Genomic DNA, 19,281 nt, shown 5'->3' on the forward strand with positions numbered 1-19,281 from the left:
TATTTAAAAACATTGAAATTTACAAACATTCAGACATGTACTCAACAACTCAACATAATTAATTCATTTTAATACATGGAAGTGATAATGGTGATTACGAACATATAATACATCTACAGTAAATAAACTTGCACCGTCCTTATAGGTTGGCAAAAAAAAAAACACAAAATAATTTCAATAACTCACTGTTTTACAAAAAGATGGGAATACAATGTTAAAAAAACCGATATTGTTTCCATGAAAAGAGTTCTATACAACAGCACACCCTTTCACTTAGAAGAAAACCAAAGCAATATCTTTGATTAAGGATTAACATTATGGATTATGTGCACTGTAATTCTAAATGTAGAATGTAATCATATATCCCATTTTCAGCGTTATTATCATTCACATAGTAACAGCTGTTATACAATATATTTAATATGAGTTTCCAGCTTTGTTATTAAGGATCAAGGTGACTACACTTCCCATAAGCCCAGACGCGCTGTTGCCATGGAGTCCCGGATAGCGTCTCAATTCCGAAGCAGTTCGAAGCAGCAACAATAATGATTATGAAATAGTTTATATCCTGCAAGTCATTCTACCGACAATGAAAATTAAACTAGTATACGTATGTGTATAAATATAATCTCGGTGTTCTGCCTTTAGGACCCAGTGGTTTGGCGCTGCTAGTGCGCGGGAGTTTTCAAAGTGGGCGAGTCTCTAAAAGAGGACGTCCGACCGGCTAACCGGAGTTAGCCAACAGCTAGTTTAAAGTAACCCCAACAAGATAGTGCTCAGACAGATTCACCACAAAACGGATGATACACTTTTTTATTCACATACGATTACACGTATTTACTCAAACGTGTTCTGCGTAAGTTTTCCAAAGCATGGTCAGTTCGGTTTTAGGTGTTTATCGGGCTCGTTGTTTTCTAAGGCAAGCTAATATGAACGCAAGTTAGTTAGCTAAAGTTAGCGTCGCTGCTTTGTATGTAAACAGTAATGTGGCTAGTGGTTAGCTAAAAACGTCCCTGAAATAAGAGGATAAGCGACTCATCAAAGGAAACTGCTGTCCCATTTATATCAACAGGTAAGTGGATGCGATGTGTTAATAACTTACGTTCACTTTACATGATAGCCTATTTAACCATCCTTTATCGGTAACACTAACCTTTACTAATATTCTCCCTGGCTGTTCGTGGTTTCCCTCTTTGAGTTTTCTTTACCTCTTTTCCAGTGATGTAAAGTAACTAAGTAGATTTACTCAAGTACTGCACTTAAGTATCATTTTGAGGGACTTGTACTTTACTTGAATATTTCAATGTTTTGATACTACAATTCAGAGGTAAAGAGTGTACTTTTACTCCAATATATTTATTCAATAGCTTTAGTTGCTTTGCAGATTTGGATCAACGATGTGAAATATAATCAATACTTAAATAAGACTTGAGTTACACCTGGAGTAACATTCACAAGCTACCATGTAGCATACAAAGTCATTCAAACTAGCTGCACCGTTACTAGCTTTGATAACACTTTAATGCATCAATAATTATGATCAAAACATGTAATAGTGTATATATTATTCTGAAAGGCCAATCTGCAAAATTAGTACTTCTACTTTTGGAACTTTAAGTATAATTTGATGCTAATGCTTTTGTACTTTTACGTGAGTAACATTTTGATTGCAGGACTTTTACTTGTAACAGAGTATTCACTCTGGTACTTCTACTTTTACTCAAGCACAAGTTCTGAGTACTTCTTCCACCTCTGCTCTTCTCCCAGGGAACCCTCTGCAGGCTTTGCATCATGTCTATTGATTTTGACAGTGCTGCCCTGCAAATCCAGCATGATGAAGAAGAAGAGTATGACCAGGAGGACTATGCAAGAGAGCAAGAGGTAGGATTCAAAGCTACAGTGTTTTAAAGTTGTCTGGATAACGTTTGTTTTACAGTTTTGTATGTGCCAAGTTGTTGGGTATTTTGGTGTCACTTGCCGCTGTGTTTTTGTTGCTGTTAACTTAGTGTGATTTATTGAGCTCGTGCTGGTTAAGTCAAACACGTATTTATCAAGCACATCAGACAACAGGAGATATACAGGGCATGCTTGTATTATAAATACAATCACATGTGGTATAGGCAGTGTGTAAGCATTACCTATCTCTGTGATATTATGTTCCTCTCCTTGTTGATATATTTAAAATATAGTTGTACTCCTTTGTTGAGCATTGCATTTGTCAGGTCCTTATTTGTTGTTCTTCTGAGTTCATGCACTTGAATCATAATTTCACAAGCACCGCAGCTTCCCAGCTAGACAGGCATGTTGTCTTAGTACTCACGCCTACAATCTGTTGCACCATGAGCCTGAGCTATTATTGGCTCCTTCCAGGTGTGTCACACAGAAACTAGCTCAGCCCTGTGGATTCCCTGCTTTCTCTACTTTGTTTCTGTGCATGGCTTTATTTGTACTTGAGCCAAATGTCTTACTTGTGCGTTTCAGTAATCAGAAGAATGGTACTTTAAAAACACTTTCAAATAGATTTTTTTTTGGGATAGCCTATTTCCTATACAGAACTTGATTAAGTGGAAAAGGTTTGCCACCAGTAATTGGAATGTTTCATGCTCCAGTTAACCTTGCTATATGTTTTGTCTAAACAATGGAGTCCTTTGGGAGCAAAATGCAGCAATACCGCAGCGAGCCAAACAACATGCCAGGCACGTTTTGGATATTTCACACAGAACGTCTTCTCTTCAGAACGATTAGGCTAGGAGGTTTTGCGGCTTGGCTCCTCCATCTTTGTTAAATTTCCAAGCGGGACAATATGGGTCCTTTGGTTGTGGACACAGTGGAGGATTTGAGGACTATTCAACAGTTATTGTTAGAAGTAAGTTCAGCTGGCTCCGCTAACACATGGCCTGTTATAAAAAGCAAGCCTGGTCAGTTGGTGCTGACGCAGAGGTGGATCTAACCTGTTGTTTTTGTGTTATTAAGAGCAAAGATGTTTTACTAAAATTCGTTGCCTGTGTTTTGTATCTCAATTTTTGATTGTATGAACCAAAAGAATAATTAGCAAATGTAATAAACAGTTCAACTAACCATTACCTCTTTATAACTGATTTATCTAAAAGCACTACATTTAAACCAGATAATATTTGAGACTTTTCCTTGATAAATTCCATAAACAATACCTGATTTAAAAACAACACATGGAATAACTAAATGACTGTGAACTGTAAAAACTGCACACTGTGTTTTTAATGCCAACATTCAGCCTTATTCCAGTTAAGAGAAACACATTTTTTGGTTGATGTTTTCTCTGGCACCTTCTGTCTCTCAGGCTGTCAGTGATTTCTTTTCTGTGCTGATTTTTTTTCTATTTGCATTACTTTATAACTCAGTTGCTGAGCAACCTTAGTGACTCATTTCCATGTGCTATTTTTCTGCAGCTGCACAAATTGCTCACCGACCTGCCCGATGACATGCTAGAGGACAGCATTGACTCCACCTCCCCAGAGCTGGAGTACACTACCTGCACCAATAAAAACACTGGCAACAGGTAACACACACACACACACACACACACACACACACACACACACACACACACACACACACACACACACACACACACACACACAAAACTGGAATGGACATTCTTTCAATACAATTAATCAAAGAAAAATAATTAGCTAATAACTTAAAAATGAAAATATTAATTTGTTGCTGTGGTCCAAAACTATCAACATACTTAAGTTTGTTGAGTGTATAAATATGCTTTATTTGCCTTCATCCTCTCAGTCCACATTCCACTTGGACCCAACAAAGGCCAACTTCTCATGAACAGGTAGGTTGTTATTTCTGTTTCACCCATAGATATTTTATCTTGTGAAGCTGAAAACATCACTCTTAATAATAATAATAATAAGTTATGTTGTGAAGCTGAAAACCTCACTCTGTCACTGTCTCTCTGAAGAACTGTGAACCTGACTATGATCAACGCTCCCAGGACGAGTACACCTATCAGGATGGAGCGGTTCAGATCAATGGACATCACCCTCAAACTCAGCCTCAACCTCAAACCTGGAACCAGGACCATCAGTTCACCCAGGGGGATTATACGTACACCAGCATCGGCACCGAGAAATCTACCAATGATTTCTCTGCAGATGAGTATGAGTCCAAACCATATCCTCCAGGCACTGATAACCCTGTGGTGTTTAATGGAGAGGCGGGACGCAGGGACGATCAACATTACGGAGTTCACAACGGCATCAACCATTTTCCTGTGAGTATGTTTGTTTTATTTTGTTATTGCAGAATTTTTTTAATATTATTTCATACATCTGGTTTTAAAATGTAATTAATTGTGTATGAAATATACACTTTCATTCTAATAATTAAAAATGAACATCTTAATACCCGTAAGTCCAACAGTCATGCTTTACAATTTCATTATGTGTTGGAAAAACAGAAAGTAGTATATCCTTGAATTGGTTTATTTTTGAGTTATCAAACGGGTAATACTTTTTATTTCAAACATACTGCATTCCTCTTTTTTGATATTCTGAATTTAAAGTCGGGGGCGTTGGACAGAGTGGATCATCACACGGCCAGCTACAATCCTCACCATCCTGCTCATCAGCCAAAGATGTTCAACACACAGGCCGTCCACCAAGAAGGTCAATTTGAACATCTGCAAAGAGAATTCCTCGACTCTGCCCAGCGTGAGTCTCACAGGCGTGTTTTAGTTGCTCTTACTTATGTACAACCTACTCTCACTTAAATGCCATTGCTGAAAAATCATTACTGTGTTTTAATTGAGGGTAAGAGAGTGATGTGTAAACATAAATGTTGTGCTGTGTTTCAGAAACTGCTGATAGGGAGCAGCTTGCCCAGGTGCAGATTTTGAACAAAGCTCAGCAGAGGCAAATTGAAGACTTGGAGCGAAAACTGGAGGATTCAAGGCGTAACATGAGATATATCGAGCATCAGTTTGCAATTACCAAAGGTATGTTTCACACAATGGAGGATGCAAAATGTTTCACTTTACTACTGTACATTGCCCATGTAACGTCATGTCATTTTTAGTTATTTTGTGATACTTGCAGGATTTTAAATATAATGTTGTTGAAAGTTATTATATATTGTTCCAATTTCTTACATGTATTATTTTGGAAATTAAACAAATCACTTCAACTGTGAATAAATACTTTTTTTTCCTTCTATTTTTGACCATTGTGTTTGACACCTTCCAAATGAGATTATTTTTTTAATCCAAGTTAAAAAAAACAGTGGCTGGTTATCTACCAATATATGAACTTGATTAAGATTAAAAAAGGTAAATACAATAGGATTTATTCTCACTTGCATATTATATCTGCCCTCTTGTGGCTGTTAGGAGGGTTGGCAGTATCCACAGACACAGTCTGTGTTTTGAGCTCTAGCTGGATGTGCTTCTTGTGGAAACATGATTTTTTTAATATCATCAATAGATGAAAAGGATGGCCTAGCAGTAAGCCTGACGGAATCGAGTCAACTGGTTGAAGAGGCCAAGGAGAGAGAGGTTCAAATGCTGAATACATTTAGGGCAATGGAGCAGCAAGTAAAGGTCCTCACTGAGAGAGACCAGGAGGTACGTTCTGAGCACCACTGTTTTAAATGTTTAAAGCTAAATACAAAGCACCAGGTCATCTTCTATTAAGGATGAAAGAAAAAATAATCCAATTTGCTGCTAGTGTCGTTTTCTGAAACATGGAAACATTTGTATTATCTTAATTTTAACCCTATGACTGAAATGGATTTGGTATACAGTAGCTTCATTTTGTCTGCAGACAACGCGGAAGCAGAGAGGAGCAGAGGCTGCGTTGGACAGCATGAAGCAGCAGATGTTGGAGCTTTGTCGCTCTGACACTTTGTCCAAGACGCGGCAGCAGCACGACAGAGACCTCACCGTCATGAAGGAGCAGCACGAGGCAGCGCTGCTGACACTACAGCAGAAACTAGAGTCTACCGCTCAGGTTCTGAACAAACAGGTCTCTACTGCTGCTGTCACAGGAGATTTAGTCCAAGTGGCCTGCAGACATAGTCAACACCTGTTTTCTTGTGTTGTTGATTCCAGATTGATGTTGATCAGAGGTTACAGGAGCATATGAAGCAGCTGGAGCGCCAGAGAGAAGAGGAGCAGCTGGAGAGAGCCAGAGTGGTCAACGCGCTGACTCAGCGTCTGGAGGAGAGTCAGCAACAATGTGCCAAGCTGCTGCAGACAGGTGATAGAATCTGGACTGCATGTACTCAAAAGAGCATCTTCTGTTTTCTTATTTGCAAATCATTATTTCCTCTTTGTTGTGGTTCTATTTCTTTAGGCTCAGTGCAGGAGATGAGTCAGATACAAATCAAACTACAACAGGCTCAATCAACCAAAGCGCTGAGTGAAAACATGAACACAGTCCTCCAGGTTTGCCCTCACTCTTTTCTGCACCTGAATGGAACCACCATCAGAAAAAGGATTATTGAAATGATGCTGTGCTTGAACTAAGTTGATTAACATTTTTCTTATTTAATTTTTATCCTACAGGAGGATCTGGCGGAGTTAAAGGAACAGATCATGATTTATGAATCTGCTGTGAAGCACGGTGTTATTGTGTTAGAGCAGAGCAGCGACTGGGACAACCAGCTGTCTGACTCCTGTGTAGATTTAGGACTAAAGAAAGCAAACAGGAAGAATGGCTTGCTTCACAGGTACACCATGATAATAAAGCCAAATCACTGACATCATTATAATGTCTTTGTCATTTTGTCTTTTTTCTAATGAGTGCTAGTATATACCACCTCTCCTATCAATCTAAATCTACCCATTTTGTTTGTTCAGCACCGCCCTGGCTCACCTGTCGGACTCCAAGCTGCCCAAAGATGAAGCTGTGCGGCTGCTGCGGGGGGAGATGCAGCGCTGCCTGGGGAGCCTGAAGGGGAAGCGGCAGAAGATCTGTCAGCTGCAGGAGGAGCTACACCTCTGTCAGGGCCGAGTGGGCGAGCTGCAGAACCAGCTAGAGGAAGCCAAACTCTGCTCTTCGGTGAGGCCTTCTTCTTGACCAGAGACTTAAGGATGCATTGCTGAGAAAGGCCATTTAAAACTGTTAAGCCTGGTATACACCGATAGCCATTAGTTAGATTTAGGTAGAAAGGGTAATTGTATTTCTTTCTGATTAAAACAGTGAAAAATATAATAATACAAATTATCACGATACTTAAGTGACAATAAGATACTTGCGATAACATACAGTATGTTGTAATTTACCATACTGACCTCATAAAAGAAAAATCAGCAACATTAAGGGGATGGAAAGATCTGTTTTTACCTAAAGGATTTTATTTGTATTTTCATTATAAATATTGCCACACTATCAATTCTATTTGCAGCCGTTAATTTAGACCTGGAAGCATAACGAGGGGTTACGTATTGTAACCCTAGTTATATAAGCAAAGGCGGAGCCCTCTACTGGACTCTATGGGTACTATCTCTCAACCATACCATGCAAGCATTCACCTACTGAGATATCTATACAGGGTTCTTACGGTCATTAAAAACCTGGAAAAGTCATGGAAATTCAAAATGCTAATTCCAGACCCTGGAAAAGTTATGGAAAACAATATTTTCCCCAAAGTTTTGGAAAAGTCATGGAAATGTAACTAAAGTTGCATCAAATATAATTTATATTTTAGCTAATCGCCGAAATAGTAATAAAAAAACTATAATGATAATAAATACTGTATCGTATAGTAATGAAACGTAAAATGGCATTTAACTGACGAGGTATTTTGCTGGTGAGATATTTGAGTTGCTTTAGCGTGTAGAAGCTAGTAAGCCAACTATTTGATTTGTTTTAGATAGGCACAACATGTTTCATATGCAGACCTTATTTTCCTGTTCCATGTTAAAATAAATCATTTTCAGTGGTACCGCTGAGAAAGAGTAATTTTTTGGTCATGGAAAATTAGGTAAAGGTCATGGAAAAGTCATTGAAAATCATTGGTCAAAAAGTGTATGAACCAGAGGTGGGACCAAGTCATTGTTTTACAAGTCCGAGTCAAGTCTCAAGTCTTTGCGCTCAAGTCAGAGTCGAGTCTCAAGTCTTTGCGCTCAAGTCCGAGTCAAGTCTCAAGTCTTTGCGCTCAAGTCAGAGTCGAGTCTCAAGTCTTTGCGCTCAAGTCCGAGTCAAGTCTCAAGTCTTTGCGCTCAAGTCAGAGTCGAGTCTCAAGTCTTTGCGCTCAAGTCCGAGTCAAGTCTCAAGTCAGGATGGGCAAGTCAAGTCCAAGTCCTAAACTTTGACAAAACGAGTCTTTAACAAGTCATTATGTGCTTTTCACCAAATGTAATGACATCCGGCATCAACAGAATAATACAAACTGCTCTTTATTAGTCACATTATTAATGTAATAATCAATTTTCTCACTGCTGGTAAAGTAACGTGTTTTTCTTCTATTTGAAGAGGGATCAGTAAGGTAAGGCTACCATGACGGTTTGATTCAGAAGGAGTTTAATGTATAAGATCCCTGATGTTAAGGTGACCAGAATGTTTATTTCCACTGTGTACAACATGTTATAAGGGACCCACGATCTATCTTTATGCAAGGGATAATGTGCAGCGAGGCGGTCTCTATGGGGAAAAGAACACCTGAATCTAGATCCCTCTGCAGGTGGTACTTTAACTATATTTTGATGATAATACTTTTGTACTTTTACTTGTAACATTTTGAATTCAGGACTTTTTATTGTAACCGAGTATTCCTACACTCTGGAACATTTACTCAAGTACAAGACCTGAACTTCTCCCAACTCTGGCAATAAATGCTGAGTGCCCCTGCTCTGAAGGTTAATTTCATTTTAGAAATCCTGCACTCAGCTTTGCTTTCTCCAATATCATTGAAATGCAGTCAGATGCTGCTTATTTTTTCGGTTTTCGCACATTTCTTGACTTTTTCCGACGCGCTTGCATTTAAATCCGTCTCCCCGTCGCTCTGTAGCTGGCCTGTACCACTACACTTGCTGTCTTTGAAGCGTCTGCCCCCCACCCTTCTTTCACATAATGGTATGAGCCTAGTGTGTCCTTGCATATGATTGGCCGCATGGTGGCTCAGCAAAATAAAGTCCCGCCCCTGCCTACATGGATTTTCAGCAGCAAGAGTAGGAGCGGCTGAAGATTCTGCTCTCTCCGACGGGAGTCTGCTCTTCTAGCGGCATCTCGCGATCGGCGTGTTGGAGACCTCTGAATTAAATGATCAAGTCACCTCAAGTCCAAGTCAAGTCCCGAGTCATTGGTGCTCAAGTCCAAGTCGAGTCGCAAGTGTTTTGTGATTTTGTCAAGTCGAGTCCAAAGTCATCAAATGGGTGACTCGAGTCCAAGTCATGTGACTCGAGTCCACACCTCTGGTATGAACCCTGTCTATAAATGTAGCCGGCCCCCGGGGCGGGCCTACCTTTATGCGCGCGCAAGCTCACCGTATAAAAGGCGGCCTCGCCTCCTGACTGCCATCCTACACCCTCTTCAGCGAGTGGCATAGGACAGACAGGGCTCCGAGTAGAGGGCTCCGCCTGTGCTTATATAACTAGGGTTACAATACGTAACCCTAGTTATATAAACGCGCTGTCGTCCAACAACATCGGCCCATCACACTGCCCCTGACCGGCTTTTGGTTAACAGCCACTGCACCGCAACTCCTTCTCCTCCGGTTGTGACCGTGGAGAAGACGGGGCCGCAGTTTACACGCTTACCTCGTGAAGAGTGTGCATGAAAAATAGTGAGAAAGGGGGTCCCTAAGGAGCATGGGAAAACATAAGTGCATTATGTCCAGGCGGGACATAATGCCAGTATGTCCCCAGTCCTGTGTTGCCCCAGCAAGCACAGACGATGAGAAGGCGCCAGACATGTCCAAGAGATAAAACGTTATGAAGTGGCCTGGTGTGGACCAAGACGCCGCCGTGCATATGTACTCCACACTCACGGCGTTGAATAAGGCTGTTGACACAGCCATACCCCGTGTAGAGTGTGCACGGACCCCCACAGGGAAGGCTCTCCCTGCCTGTCCGTAGGCATGTGAAATGCACTCGCAGGGCCATCCTGCCAGGCGTTTCTTGGACAGCGCTTTACCGGCCACATCCCCTGTAAGGCAAAACGCAAATACTTTCTGTGCTCTGGAGCAGTTTCGACATGAAAGTAAGCGTCCCTCAGGTCGATGGATGTGAACCAATCGCCCGGCTGCACTAGGTCCAATAACTGTTTCACAGTTAACATGTGGAATTTTTTGCAGGCAATGTGCTGATTCAGGCTGCGGAGATCTAGAATGGGTCTGAATTCTCCTGTCTTCTTGGGAACCAGGAAGTGCGTGGAATAAAGACCCTTTTCTCTGCCGAGGGTGCACAACAGATGCCGCCTGTTTTTGCACCAGGGCCTGAATCTCTGCCGAGAGAATGTTTTTTCCCCTTCGCCCATCCGGCTGCCTGTGGAAGCAGATGGGCCGCCAGGCTCTCATCAAGGGAGGGCACGCCGGGACACTCAGCCTTCGTTTTGAGTGGCTGCCGCCACGTTGCCTCCACACATTGCCAGATATCTGTCAACGGGGGCGAAATGAAGGCCAGACGCACCGGGCCGTAGAACCCCTGACGAAGGCGGCTTACTGGCCTCGGTGGCAGTGGCGGGGGGGAGCGGTACGCCTACACGCTCTGCTGCCATGGTCATCACCGCAGGGAAGTCCTGACGCGCCGACCTGTGTGGCGGACCCTCCTGGACGCCGGACCCGGAAGCACCAGACAACGAGGCGTCCTCGTCGTCTTCCTCCTCGACGAACTGGGCCGCCCGACCCGCCGGAATGGCGAACACGAATGGCACCTCTCCCGCAACATCCTGTTCCTCCATTTCCACCACCTCGAGATCCTGGTCCTCCGCCTCCTCCGGCGAGACATAATATGCCTGAAAATGCTCCAGACGATGCCGGCGGCTGAGCCGTGGGAGCATGCGGCAGGCATTGCCGGCCGGAGACTGGGTCAGTCCGTCTGCGGTGTGGTCAGGCCCCAGACACTCAAAGCAGAGGCGGTGGGGATCAGCACCTGCGATTAAGCCAGGGCATGAAGGAATTATTTCTTTATTTTCTCCGTTTACGTCTGAGTTGTTATCCTGCTCGCCAAAGAGAAAATGATGGCAGTCAGGAGGTGAGGCCGCCTTTTATACGGTGAGCTTGCGCTGGGGCCGGTACGTTTATAGATATCTCAGTAGGTGAATGCTTGCGTGGTATGGTTGAGGTAGTACCCATAGAGTCCAGTAGAGGGCAGAGCCTGTGCAAGATATAACATTATTTTCCTGTTCTAGTTGTTTCTGCATAAAAAGAAACCAATGACGTGAACGTTACAGTTCAAACATTGTATGGTACAACCATTAGACAATGCAAAAATAAAAGTTATGAGATTACGTGGCTCCAATGCAAAAGAAGACTCATCAAAAACTGCATCTGTGTTCCCAGGTCAGAGAGAACAGTCAGATGAAACATCTAGACCTAACAGGAGAGTCTCAGAAAGAGTTTGTGAGACTACAAGAAGACAAACTACACCTGAAGCAACAAGTGGAGGTCAGTAGTTGTTTTTAAACATAATAATAATTGTATATATTTAGTTAATTATTTGACGGAAGTCTGACGGTGTTCTATCAAACCTCTAGGTGTTAGAAATTAAGAATACGGAGCTGAAACAGAGTGAGGAGAAGGTGAGGATGGCCAACTTGGAGCTTTGCACCAAGATGAGGGAGATGATCCAGGAGCTGGACCAGGAGAAGCAGGAGGCTGCTCAGAGGTCAGGCACAGAGGAAGGGTATAAGATAATATGCAATGTTTTAATATGAATGATCATTAATATAAATGTATATGTTTCTATGTGTCTTCCTGCAGAGATGAGCGCGTTCATCAGCAGTACAGGGACGACGTGGTGGACCGGGTCAGAACCGAGCTCCTGCTGGAACATGACGCTCAGGTGGAGCAGCTGGCGGCTCAGCACCAGCAGCAGCTCCAACAGCTACAGTGAGTGGACTGTACCACTCAACAGTGGTTATATAATGGTATCTGAAAACCCTTGAAACTGATTTACAGTACTGATCATTCGTTCACAGGACACAGCTGTCTGAGGCCAATGACAAGATGTTGGCCGTGCAAGAGTGTTACATATCTGTCTGCAAGGAGAAGGACATGCTGGAGAAAGAGGAGGCTTTGATCAGAGAAAATAAGGTATGTCAAATCCTAAAATGTGTTTATCAGAAGCAGTTGGTTCCTACACTTAATTGGTTTGTTTTTGTGTTGATCAACATTGTATATGTCGAGTCAGCTGGTACACAAAATTGTTACTATTATTGCCAAATCGTTTAATGTATTGCTACTTGCAATTTGTTAAAGATGTCTGTTTCCAACACAGATGACCCCTGTACTGAGAGTCATTTTTGATTTGGTTCTCGTTCATAGCTCAAGATGCAAGAAACGAGTGGCCCAGCTGTGGAGAAGCTGAGGGCCGAGCTTGAGGCTCAGCATGAGGCCTCGATAAAACAGCTCAAAGCTCTCTGGTCCAAAGAAAAGGAGACGGAGATCCAGGAGCAGGTGGACTCTCAAGTTGCCTTAGCCAAGGCTGCCTGGGAGGAGGAACTGCAAAAGGTAGGATTTCCTGTAATGACTGTTCAGCACTCAACTCCCTTTCAGTGAATTTGCGTCAGAAATTGAAGTTTTTACTGCTACTGTGCAGATGGAGAAGTCCTGGGTGGAGAGGCTGGAGGAGGCTAGGAGAGAGGAACATAAGGAGACGGCTGAGGCTTCCTGTCAGGCAGAGACGGAGGCCAGCGGTTGTGAGAGTCACTGCAGAGGAGCTGGACTCCAGGCTCAGTGCCCAGAGACAGCAGCTGCTCCTGGAGGCTGAGAGAGGCAAACGCAAAGCTGTGGAGGAAGCCAGGAAACAAGCCCAGAGAGAGCTGCACGAGAAACATCTGGACGACATGGCCAACCAGGTCAGTGAGCTTTTTAACTATATGTGTGCTAGTCAGCCGCATAGCTTTACTGTACATTTAGAATGTGTGGGAACAATTAGAATCAATCCAATGCAGCAAGACTTGCTAGCTCTCTAAACTATGTGATTTAGCTGATTCATCCCACTATTTATGATGAGGATTTATGAGGATTATCATTTATTAAGATTTCCAGTACTGTATGTTGCATGTTTTTATTTGATTGTACTTACTTGTTTAAAATGAAATGTGTCCTTAGGGTGACTTACAAAATCTGTCCAGGGACTACAGATGAAAAATAGCCTCTTGGCTAACTCTGTCACATTTACAGAAATGTTGATTAATGTGCACTGTCCGTTTAAATAAAATGATGATGATGAAATAAGCAAACTAAATAGTTATAAAATTAAATAAAACACAATGCTGTATTCCCCAAATGTTTTGAGATATCTTGCTTTCATCAGGGATTAACACTTACTGATGGTGTTTCAGGTTGAAGGTGCAGTAACCAGGGCCTACAATCGCTGGATTGAAGATTTGACGTCATTACCAGAATATCGAGCCGCTCTCCAAACAGAAAGGGAGAAATGGGAAGTACTGCAAGAGAAACGCACAGGACAACAGGTATGAACCGTTTCTGTCTTTGAGGTAAAAACTGACAATGCTGTAAAATGGCTTTTCTTTTCTGATCATGTGTTATTCTTAATTTTAAATGGGCCAGGTTTCCCAGGCAGAGGAGAAGTGGAATAAGAAGCACAAGAACCAGCTGGAGGAGCAGAGACTGGAGGAGCTACAAGAGGAGTTGGCAGCGCTGCAGAGTCAGGTGGAGCAGGGGAGGAGGGAGCTTGCGGCGCTGCTGAAGGCTGAGCTGGCTGCAGCCCGAGCAGCCTGGAGCCGAGACAAACAACAGGAGATCTCTGTGACCCTGGCCCGCAGTGAGCAGGCGTACCAGAGAAATCTGGAGCAGGCTGTGCAGCAGGCCAGAGGGGAGGCGGCGCTGCACGGAGAGGAGCTGCTCCTGCAGGTGGAGGCCAAGCTACAGCAGACTGTGAGGGCCCGGGAGGAGGAGTGGAAATGTCAGCATGCAGAGGAGGAGCAGGTCCAGAGGCAGCAGACAAGAGATGAATTAATGACGGAACTTCAGATGGCTCTGTCAGAGGTCCAGGCACAACTTCTCAGGGATCCCAGAACAAATCAGCCCCACACTGAAGACCCCAGGAGGAGCAGCGGGGACACATCAGAGCTCACAGTCACACACATCATCCAAACCACCTGCAGAGACGTAGTCAACAGAGCAGTGTCTCAAGCCAAGAAGCAATGGACCAAAGTGAGTTTTTTTGCAAATATCTGTTATCTGAAGATAAAACATATGTTATCAGTTAATGATTTAGGTTAAGATGACTTGCTCTGCTCAATGATCAATTTGCTGAGTCTGCAGAGGGCGAAGGTTGTTGGAACACAATGCAGGACAAAGAAATAAATGAACAGCAGAATTGCACTGAAATGCATATTTTGGTAGTTAGTATAGTGTTAGTATAGTATTTGGGAGCTTGCAAATCACAAACATTACAATCAGCCTGTTACTTTATTCCTTTATAAAATCATGCACAGCCCTGTTTAAATCCTCAGCAAGGCAAGTTCATTCATAGCCCCTTTCATCAGAAGGCAATTCAAAGTGCAGTAAGTTATGATTTCTATGAATGTGCTGTTTTTATTTTGTTTCTCTGTGGTACAATGCTTATGAGTTTCACTTTCCTTTATTCCCCTACAGATAAGTGAGGAGAGACTGAGCCTTGTGTTAAAAGAAACACAGGAGCATCATGAGAGAGAAATAGACCAAATGCAGAGTATGTATTGCCCTCTGATCGTCCGTATGACATACAATATTCATTATTTGATCACTACAGTGCCCATCAGCAAGCTTATATTCTCCACTGTTTCCAGGCTCCGTGTCCCAGAGGAAGGAGCCTGCCCGCTGCAGGAAGGAGTGCGCCGAGACTTTAGGAAAGCTGCAGAAGAAGAACCAGGAGCTGCAGAGACACTTAGAGAAAGCCTGTCGTCAGCTGCAGCACAGCGTCCGGGAGCACAACTCTGCCATGCAGCATCTGAAAGGTATTAAAGGCATTTCAATTCTCTCTTTAAATGTCAAACTAATGGATATACTCAACTCAACATACAACATGTCTGTGTGTTGCAGATGAGCATGAAAGCAGCTTGAAAACCATGAAGGAGGAACATCTGCAGCAGCTGGAGGAGGTGAAGAGAGCCAAAGAATCCTCAGGGTTAGTGTTTTTATTGTTTCTTATCTTCAGTTCAAAGTGAAATGAAGCTAAATAAAATATTGTTGCTCCAGTTTATTGTTTTGTTCTGTTGTGATATGCCGTGTTAGTTCAAAGTTAAACCAATGTATATCTTTTTTATATCAAATGTTGTCCCTTATTTTAAGTGCTTTTGCTCATGCATTTTGCATTTGGGATTAACATTCCATCCAACACAAGGTTTTAGTTTTTTGGACCAAGCATCTCACATTACCTGTCATCTTCAAGGTTCAAGGTTCAAGGTTCAAGGTTCTTTATTGTCAAACTAACATAGCTACAGAGTAATTATGTCATTGAAAATCTTAGGTCACAGGCTTCTCCAACAATGCAGCACAATAATACAGATAAGCAGACAATATTAAAATATACTATATTAAAAGTAATACAAAAAGAAAAATAGTTTTAAAAAAGTGAGAGAAAAAAAGTGGAATAGTGCAATACGAGTCTATATACAAGTTATTGGAATGATATATTAGATAATGGATAAATAATTACTAAGTAGCAGATGAATGTTATGAAATTGTTTCAGCAGTTCAGTTGTTTAACAGTCTTATTGCCTGCGTGATGACGCTGTCTCTGAATCTGGTGGTTTTAGTCCGGATGCTGCGGTAACGCCTGCCAGACGGCAGCAGACTGAACAGTTTGTGGCTGGGGTGACGGGGGTCTTTTATAATCCATCTTAATGATGCCAAGCATAAGCTGGACTTTTTACTCCAGTAATAGTCAAATCAAGTCCCTCCAGACATTTAACCCATCCCAAATAGTAATTAACCCTTGGACTGTTGAAAGTAAGGTCAAATTGCTAGAAAGCAGCAAAGTCTTTAGGGTTTTCTTGTCTTTGTTTTTGGGGCAAAATCTTAGAAATAGCTGAAAATACACCAAAGATCAGTTTGACATTTAATTTCAATAAAATCATGGAAGAATATGTTTTTTTCTTGCTTGCAGGAGTTCTGATCACCAACAAAATACACAAGGCCTGGAAGAGATGAAGCAGCAATACGTGACGACTGTAGAAAAGATCAGAGGTTTGTAATGGATGTGTTTATTGTGTGCACATTTAAAATATTCTGTATTCAGGCACACCAGATTTCAATATAAAACTGCCCTGGAGGGTTTAAGGAAGAAGACTCAACTAGAAACTATGATGTCCTGTACCATAATATTCATTTATGTCCTCACTTGTGAATCTGATCGAACCTCAGTAATTTTCATGTAAATGTACCTAGTGAAAAGGACGGATCATAACTGTGTTTTACCGCAGGAGACATGCTGCGTTACCTCCAGGAGAGTCGAGAGCGAGCTGCAGAGATGATCCGCGTGGAGGTGCAGAGGGAGAGGCAGGACACCGCCAGGAAGATGCGGCGCTATTATCTGACCTGTCTGCAGGAGTTACTGGAGGACGGGGGAAAGAATACAAGGCAAGAGACCGTAATGTCCTAAACTTGTTTGCTTGCTTCCTCAGAACTCCTCTGGCTAATTGTATTGATCTTCCTGTCCTCTGCAGGGCTGACAAGAAAATAATGAATGCTGCAAGCAAGCTGGCAGCCATGGCTAAAGTACTGGAGACGCCTGTCAGAATGAAATCTTCAAAGAACTACAGCTTACAAAGTGAGTCCTGTCGAGTAGAACTGCTTGATTCAAGGTGTCTCCTTTTAGGTTTTAAATTGTCAATGTGCTGGGAATATGTGGTTTGTATTGACTGGTTGTTTGACAGCTGTGTTCACAGGTAGAAATGCAGGTTTCAGTAAGAACCCTTTGACTCTCACTGAGCTCCCTGACATCAGGCCGGAGGGGAGATCGCACAGGGAAAAGACTTCAGAGCAGAAACAAGTCGCCACAGCGAGGACGAAACCTTCGAGTCACAAAGACCTTCCTGCCACTGAGAAGGAGGCAGCGGCAGTAGATGCAAGACTGAAAACTGCTGGTAACGCACATCTCCACTCTTACAAACCTTCACATCAGACGAATTCATGCCAGGGGGATTTTGTCGATGTGTCTGTGAGGAGTAAAAACAGGGAGCTATGCCTGCAGGGAGTCAACCGCCTTGACTCAGAGCGACAGACCCAACCGCTCCTCATCCAGGAGGTTCCTGTCAGAGACGAGAGGAGGACGGACTGGAGCATGAGCAGCAGTGACTCGGACGCAGGCTTCCAGGCCTCCACACTCTCTTACTCAGGGAGGAAAGTGGAGCAGGTGAAGCCTTTTTCTGTCTCTGCTGCGTCAGCCAGTCACCTGGGAGAGTTTGTAGGACTCACCCCGAATGTTTCTGACCTGACTGTCTATAACGAAATTGCCAAAAAGACACCTCACACCCAGACTTTGAGCGTTCAGCATGCAAAGCTCAGCACACACCGGGAGCCCACGCCTGGCTCAGAGGGCGAGGAGCAGCGGGGGGGCCGTCCCCGGCCTCAGTTCTCTGAGCTGAGACAACGGCAGCAGGACAGCGGCTTCGACAGTCCGTTCTACCAGCAGAAATGACAAAGTGAGGGCAGGTATGAAGTGAAGTAGGCAGATAAACTTTGAACTAAGTTCTAACAATTTCAGTAAACTTACATTAACGTGCCTTTTTTTAATTAAGTGTTTCAAGTTTACTCGATGTAGAACCGTTGCCTTCATGGATGTTTGCAGTGTGTTTCTTTAACATTGTTAACAGAATAGTTTGACATTTAGGAAATTGGCTTATTTGCTTTCTTGGCAAGAGACATTGATGGAGATTGATACTCTCAGACACTCAGTCTTGAGTTCGCAAAATATAAACCTGCAGCCAGTAACCTAAGTTTAGCGTACAAACTGGAAGTGAGGTGGAAAATCAAATCCAATTGGGATTTCCAAAGTTCGCTAAAACAACCCACCAGAACAGAATGTTTGTTTACAAAACAATGTAGAATATAATTGAGTAGAATAACAAATTGTAATGTTATGGGGGCTTATGTGATGATATAGTTCCAGTAATACTGTGAGTTAACCAAACAAGAAATAGTTAACAAATGAAATATAATTTTACACAAGAAATAAGGTTCAGAGAGACACAGGCTAGTTTTCTCCACATGTTTTCAGCTTTTGTGCTACGCTAAGCTAACTTTACAGACATGATAGTGGTTTCAATCTTAATTTACCTCTCGACAAGAAAGCAAGTTAGCGTTCAAAAATGAACTTTTTCTTTAATGCAGAAATTGTTCCAGTGTCTCCAAAGAAACAACTTCTATGTCCTGGTCCAGATAATCTCAGAAAAGGCATAACACTCCTTTAAACAAAACAAAATATTTGTTTTGTGATTTGTTTATTAGATCTCTCATACACCTGTTGAACATTTCAGTGTAGCTTTAAAGCTGCAGGTGTTTAATCGCAATGTCAGGCACTCCGCAGTAAATAAGTTACTTAGAAGTGATCCTTTCATAAAGTATACGTGTATTTTTAGAAAAACATTATAGGTCAAACACTGTCCACACTGTAATATTTAACTTGTGATACCTTGAAGACTGATACTGGCAGATCACTGCACCCTGTACTGTAGACTGCCAGAGAGAACTAGATTAAGTTTTCTGCCCCTCCGTCGTTATGTCTGTTTTTATATTTTATATAACGTTAATGAGATATGCTGTGCGTAGATCATAAATGTTTTTTTAAATGTATTTAATTTGTTTTAATAAATATTTTCATATGCTTGCAAATTAAGAGAGAATACATTATTTGTCGTGAGTGTGGAGCGCCTCTTCAGCAATAAGGGTTGCATTTGATATAAACCAATTATAATATAAACCAATAGATTTAAAAAAAAAAAACACTGGTCTGGAGTCCTCTAAGGCTCGGCTACAAGGATGTGTTTGTAGATACATTTATTATTGGTTTGGGCTTTTCATTGATATTTTAAGCAGAAAAACCTCAGATATAATCGATCTTATCCTTTCAGATTGTGTTTCGTATTGTTGTTGTGTGCAGGCATCACAGTGGCTTTG

General features: G+C 42.3%; 1 protein-coding gene across 1 annotated transcript; it reads left to right on the plus strand.

Moving 5' to 3' along the window:
• The first annotated feature begins 506 nt into the window (after positions 1 to 506).
• Positions 507 to 19,000, plus strand: cep152 (centrosomal protein 152). The gene is given in 29 exon segments (XM_034204807.1): positions 507 to 1,072; positions 1,768 to 1,881; positions 3,429 to 3,538; positions 3,781 to 3,826; positions 3,956 to 4,267; positions 4,559 to 4,706; positions 4,850 to 4,990; positions 5,475 to 5,614; positions 5,814 to 6,014; positions 6,101 to 6,248; positions 6,345 to 6,436; positions 6,557 to 6,720; positions 6,851 to 7,052; positions 11,494 to 11,598; positions 11,688 to 11,818; positions 11,914 to 12,042; positions 12,132 to 12,246; positions 12,478 to 12,663; positions 12,752 to 12,850; positions 12,852 to 13,010; positions 13,500 to 13,631; positions 13,729 to 14,334; positions 14,779 to 14,854; positions 14,952 to 15,119; positions 15,205 to 15,289; positions 16,271 to 16,350; positions 16,587 to 16,743; positions 16,830 to 16,933; positions 17,040 to 19,000. Coding segments are annotated over 28 exon segments (4,890 nt in total). The 5' UTR covers positions 507 to 1,072; positions 1,768 to 1,791; the 3' UTR covers positions 17,804 to 19,000.
• Positions 19,001 to 19,281: the final 281 nt, after the last annotated feature.

The sequence above is a fragment of the Gymnodraco acuticeps genome, unplaced genomic scaffold (assembly GCF_902827175.1).
Source record: "Gymnodraco acuticeps unplaced genomic scaffold, fGymAcu1.1, whole genome shotgun sequence".
Lineage (NCBI taxonomy): Eukaryota > Metazoa > Chordata > Actinopteri > Perciformes > Bathydraconidae > Gymnodraco > Gymnodraco acuticeps.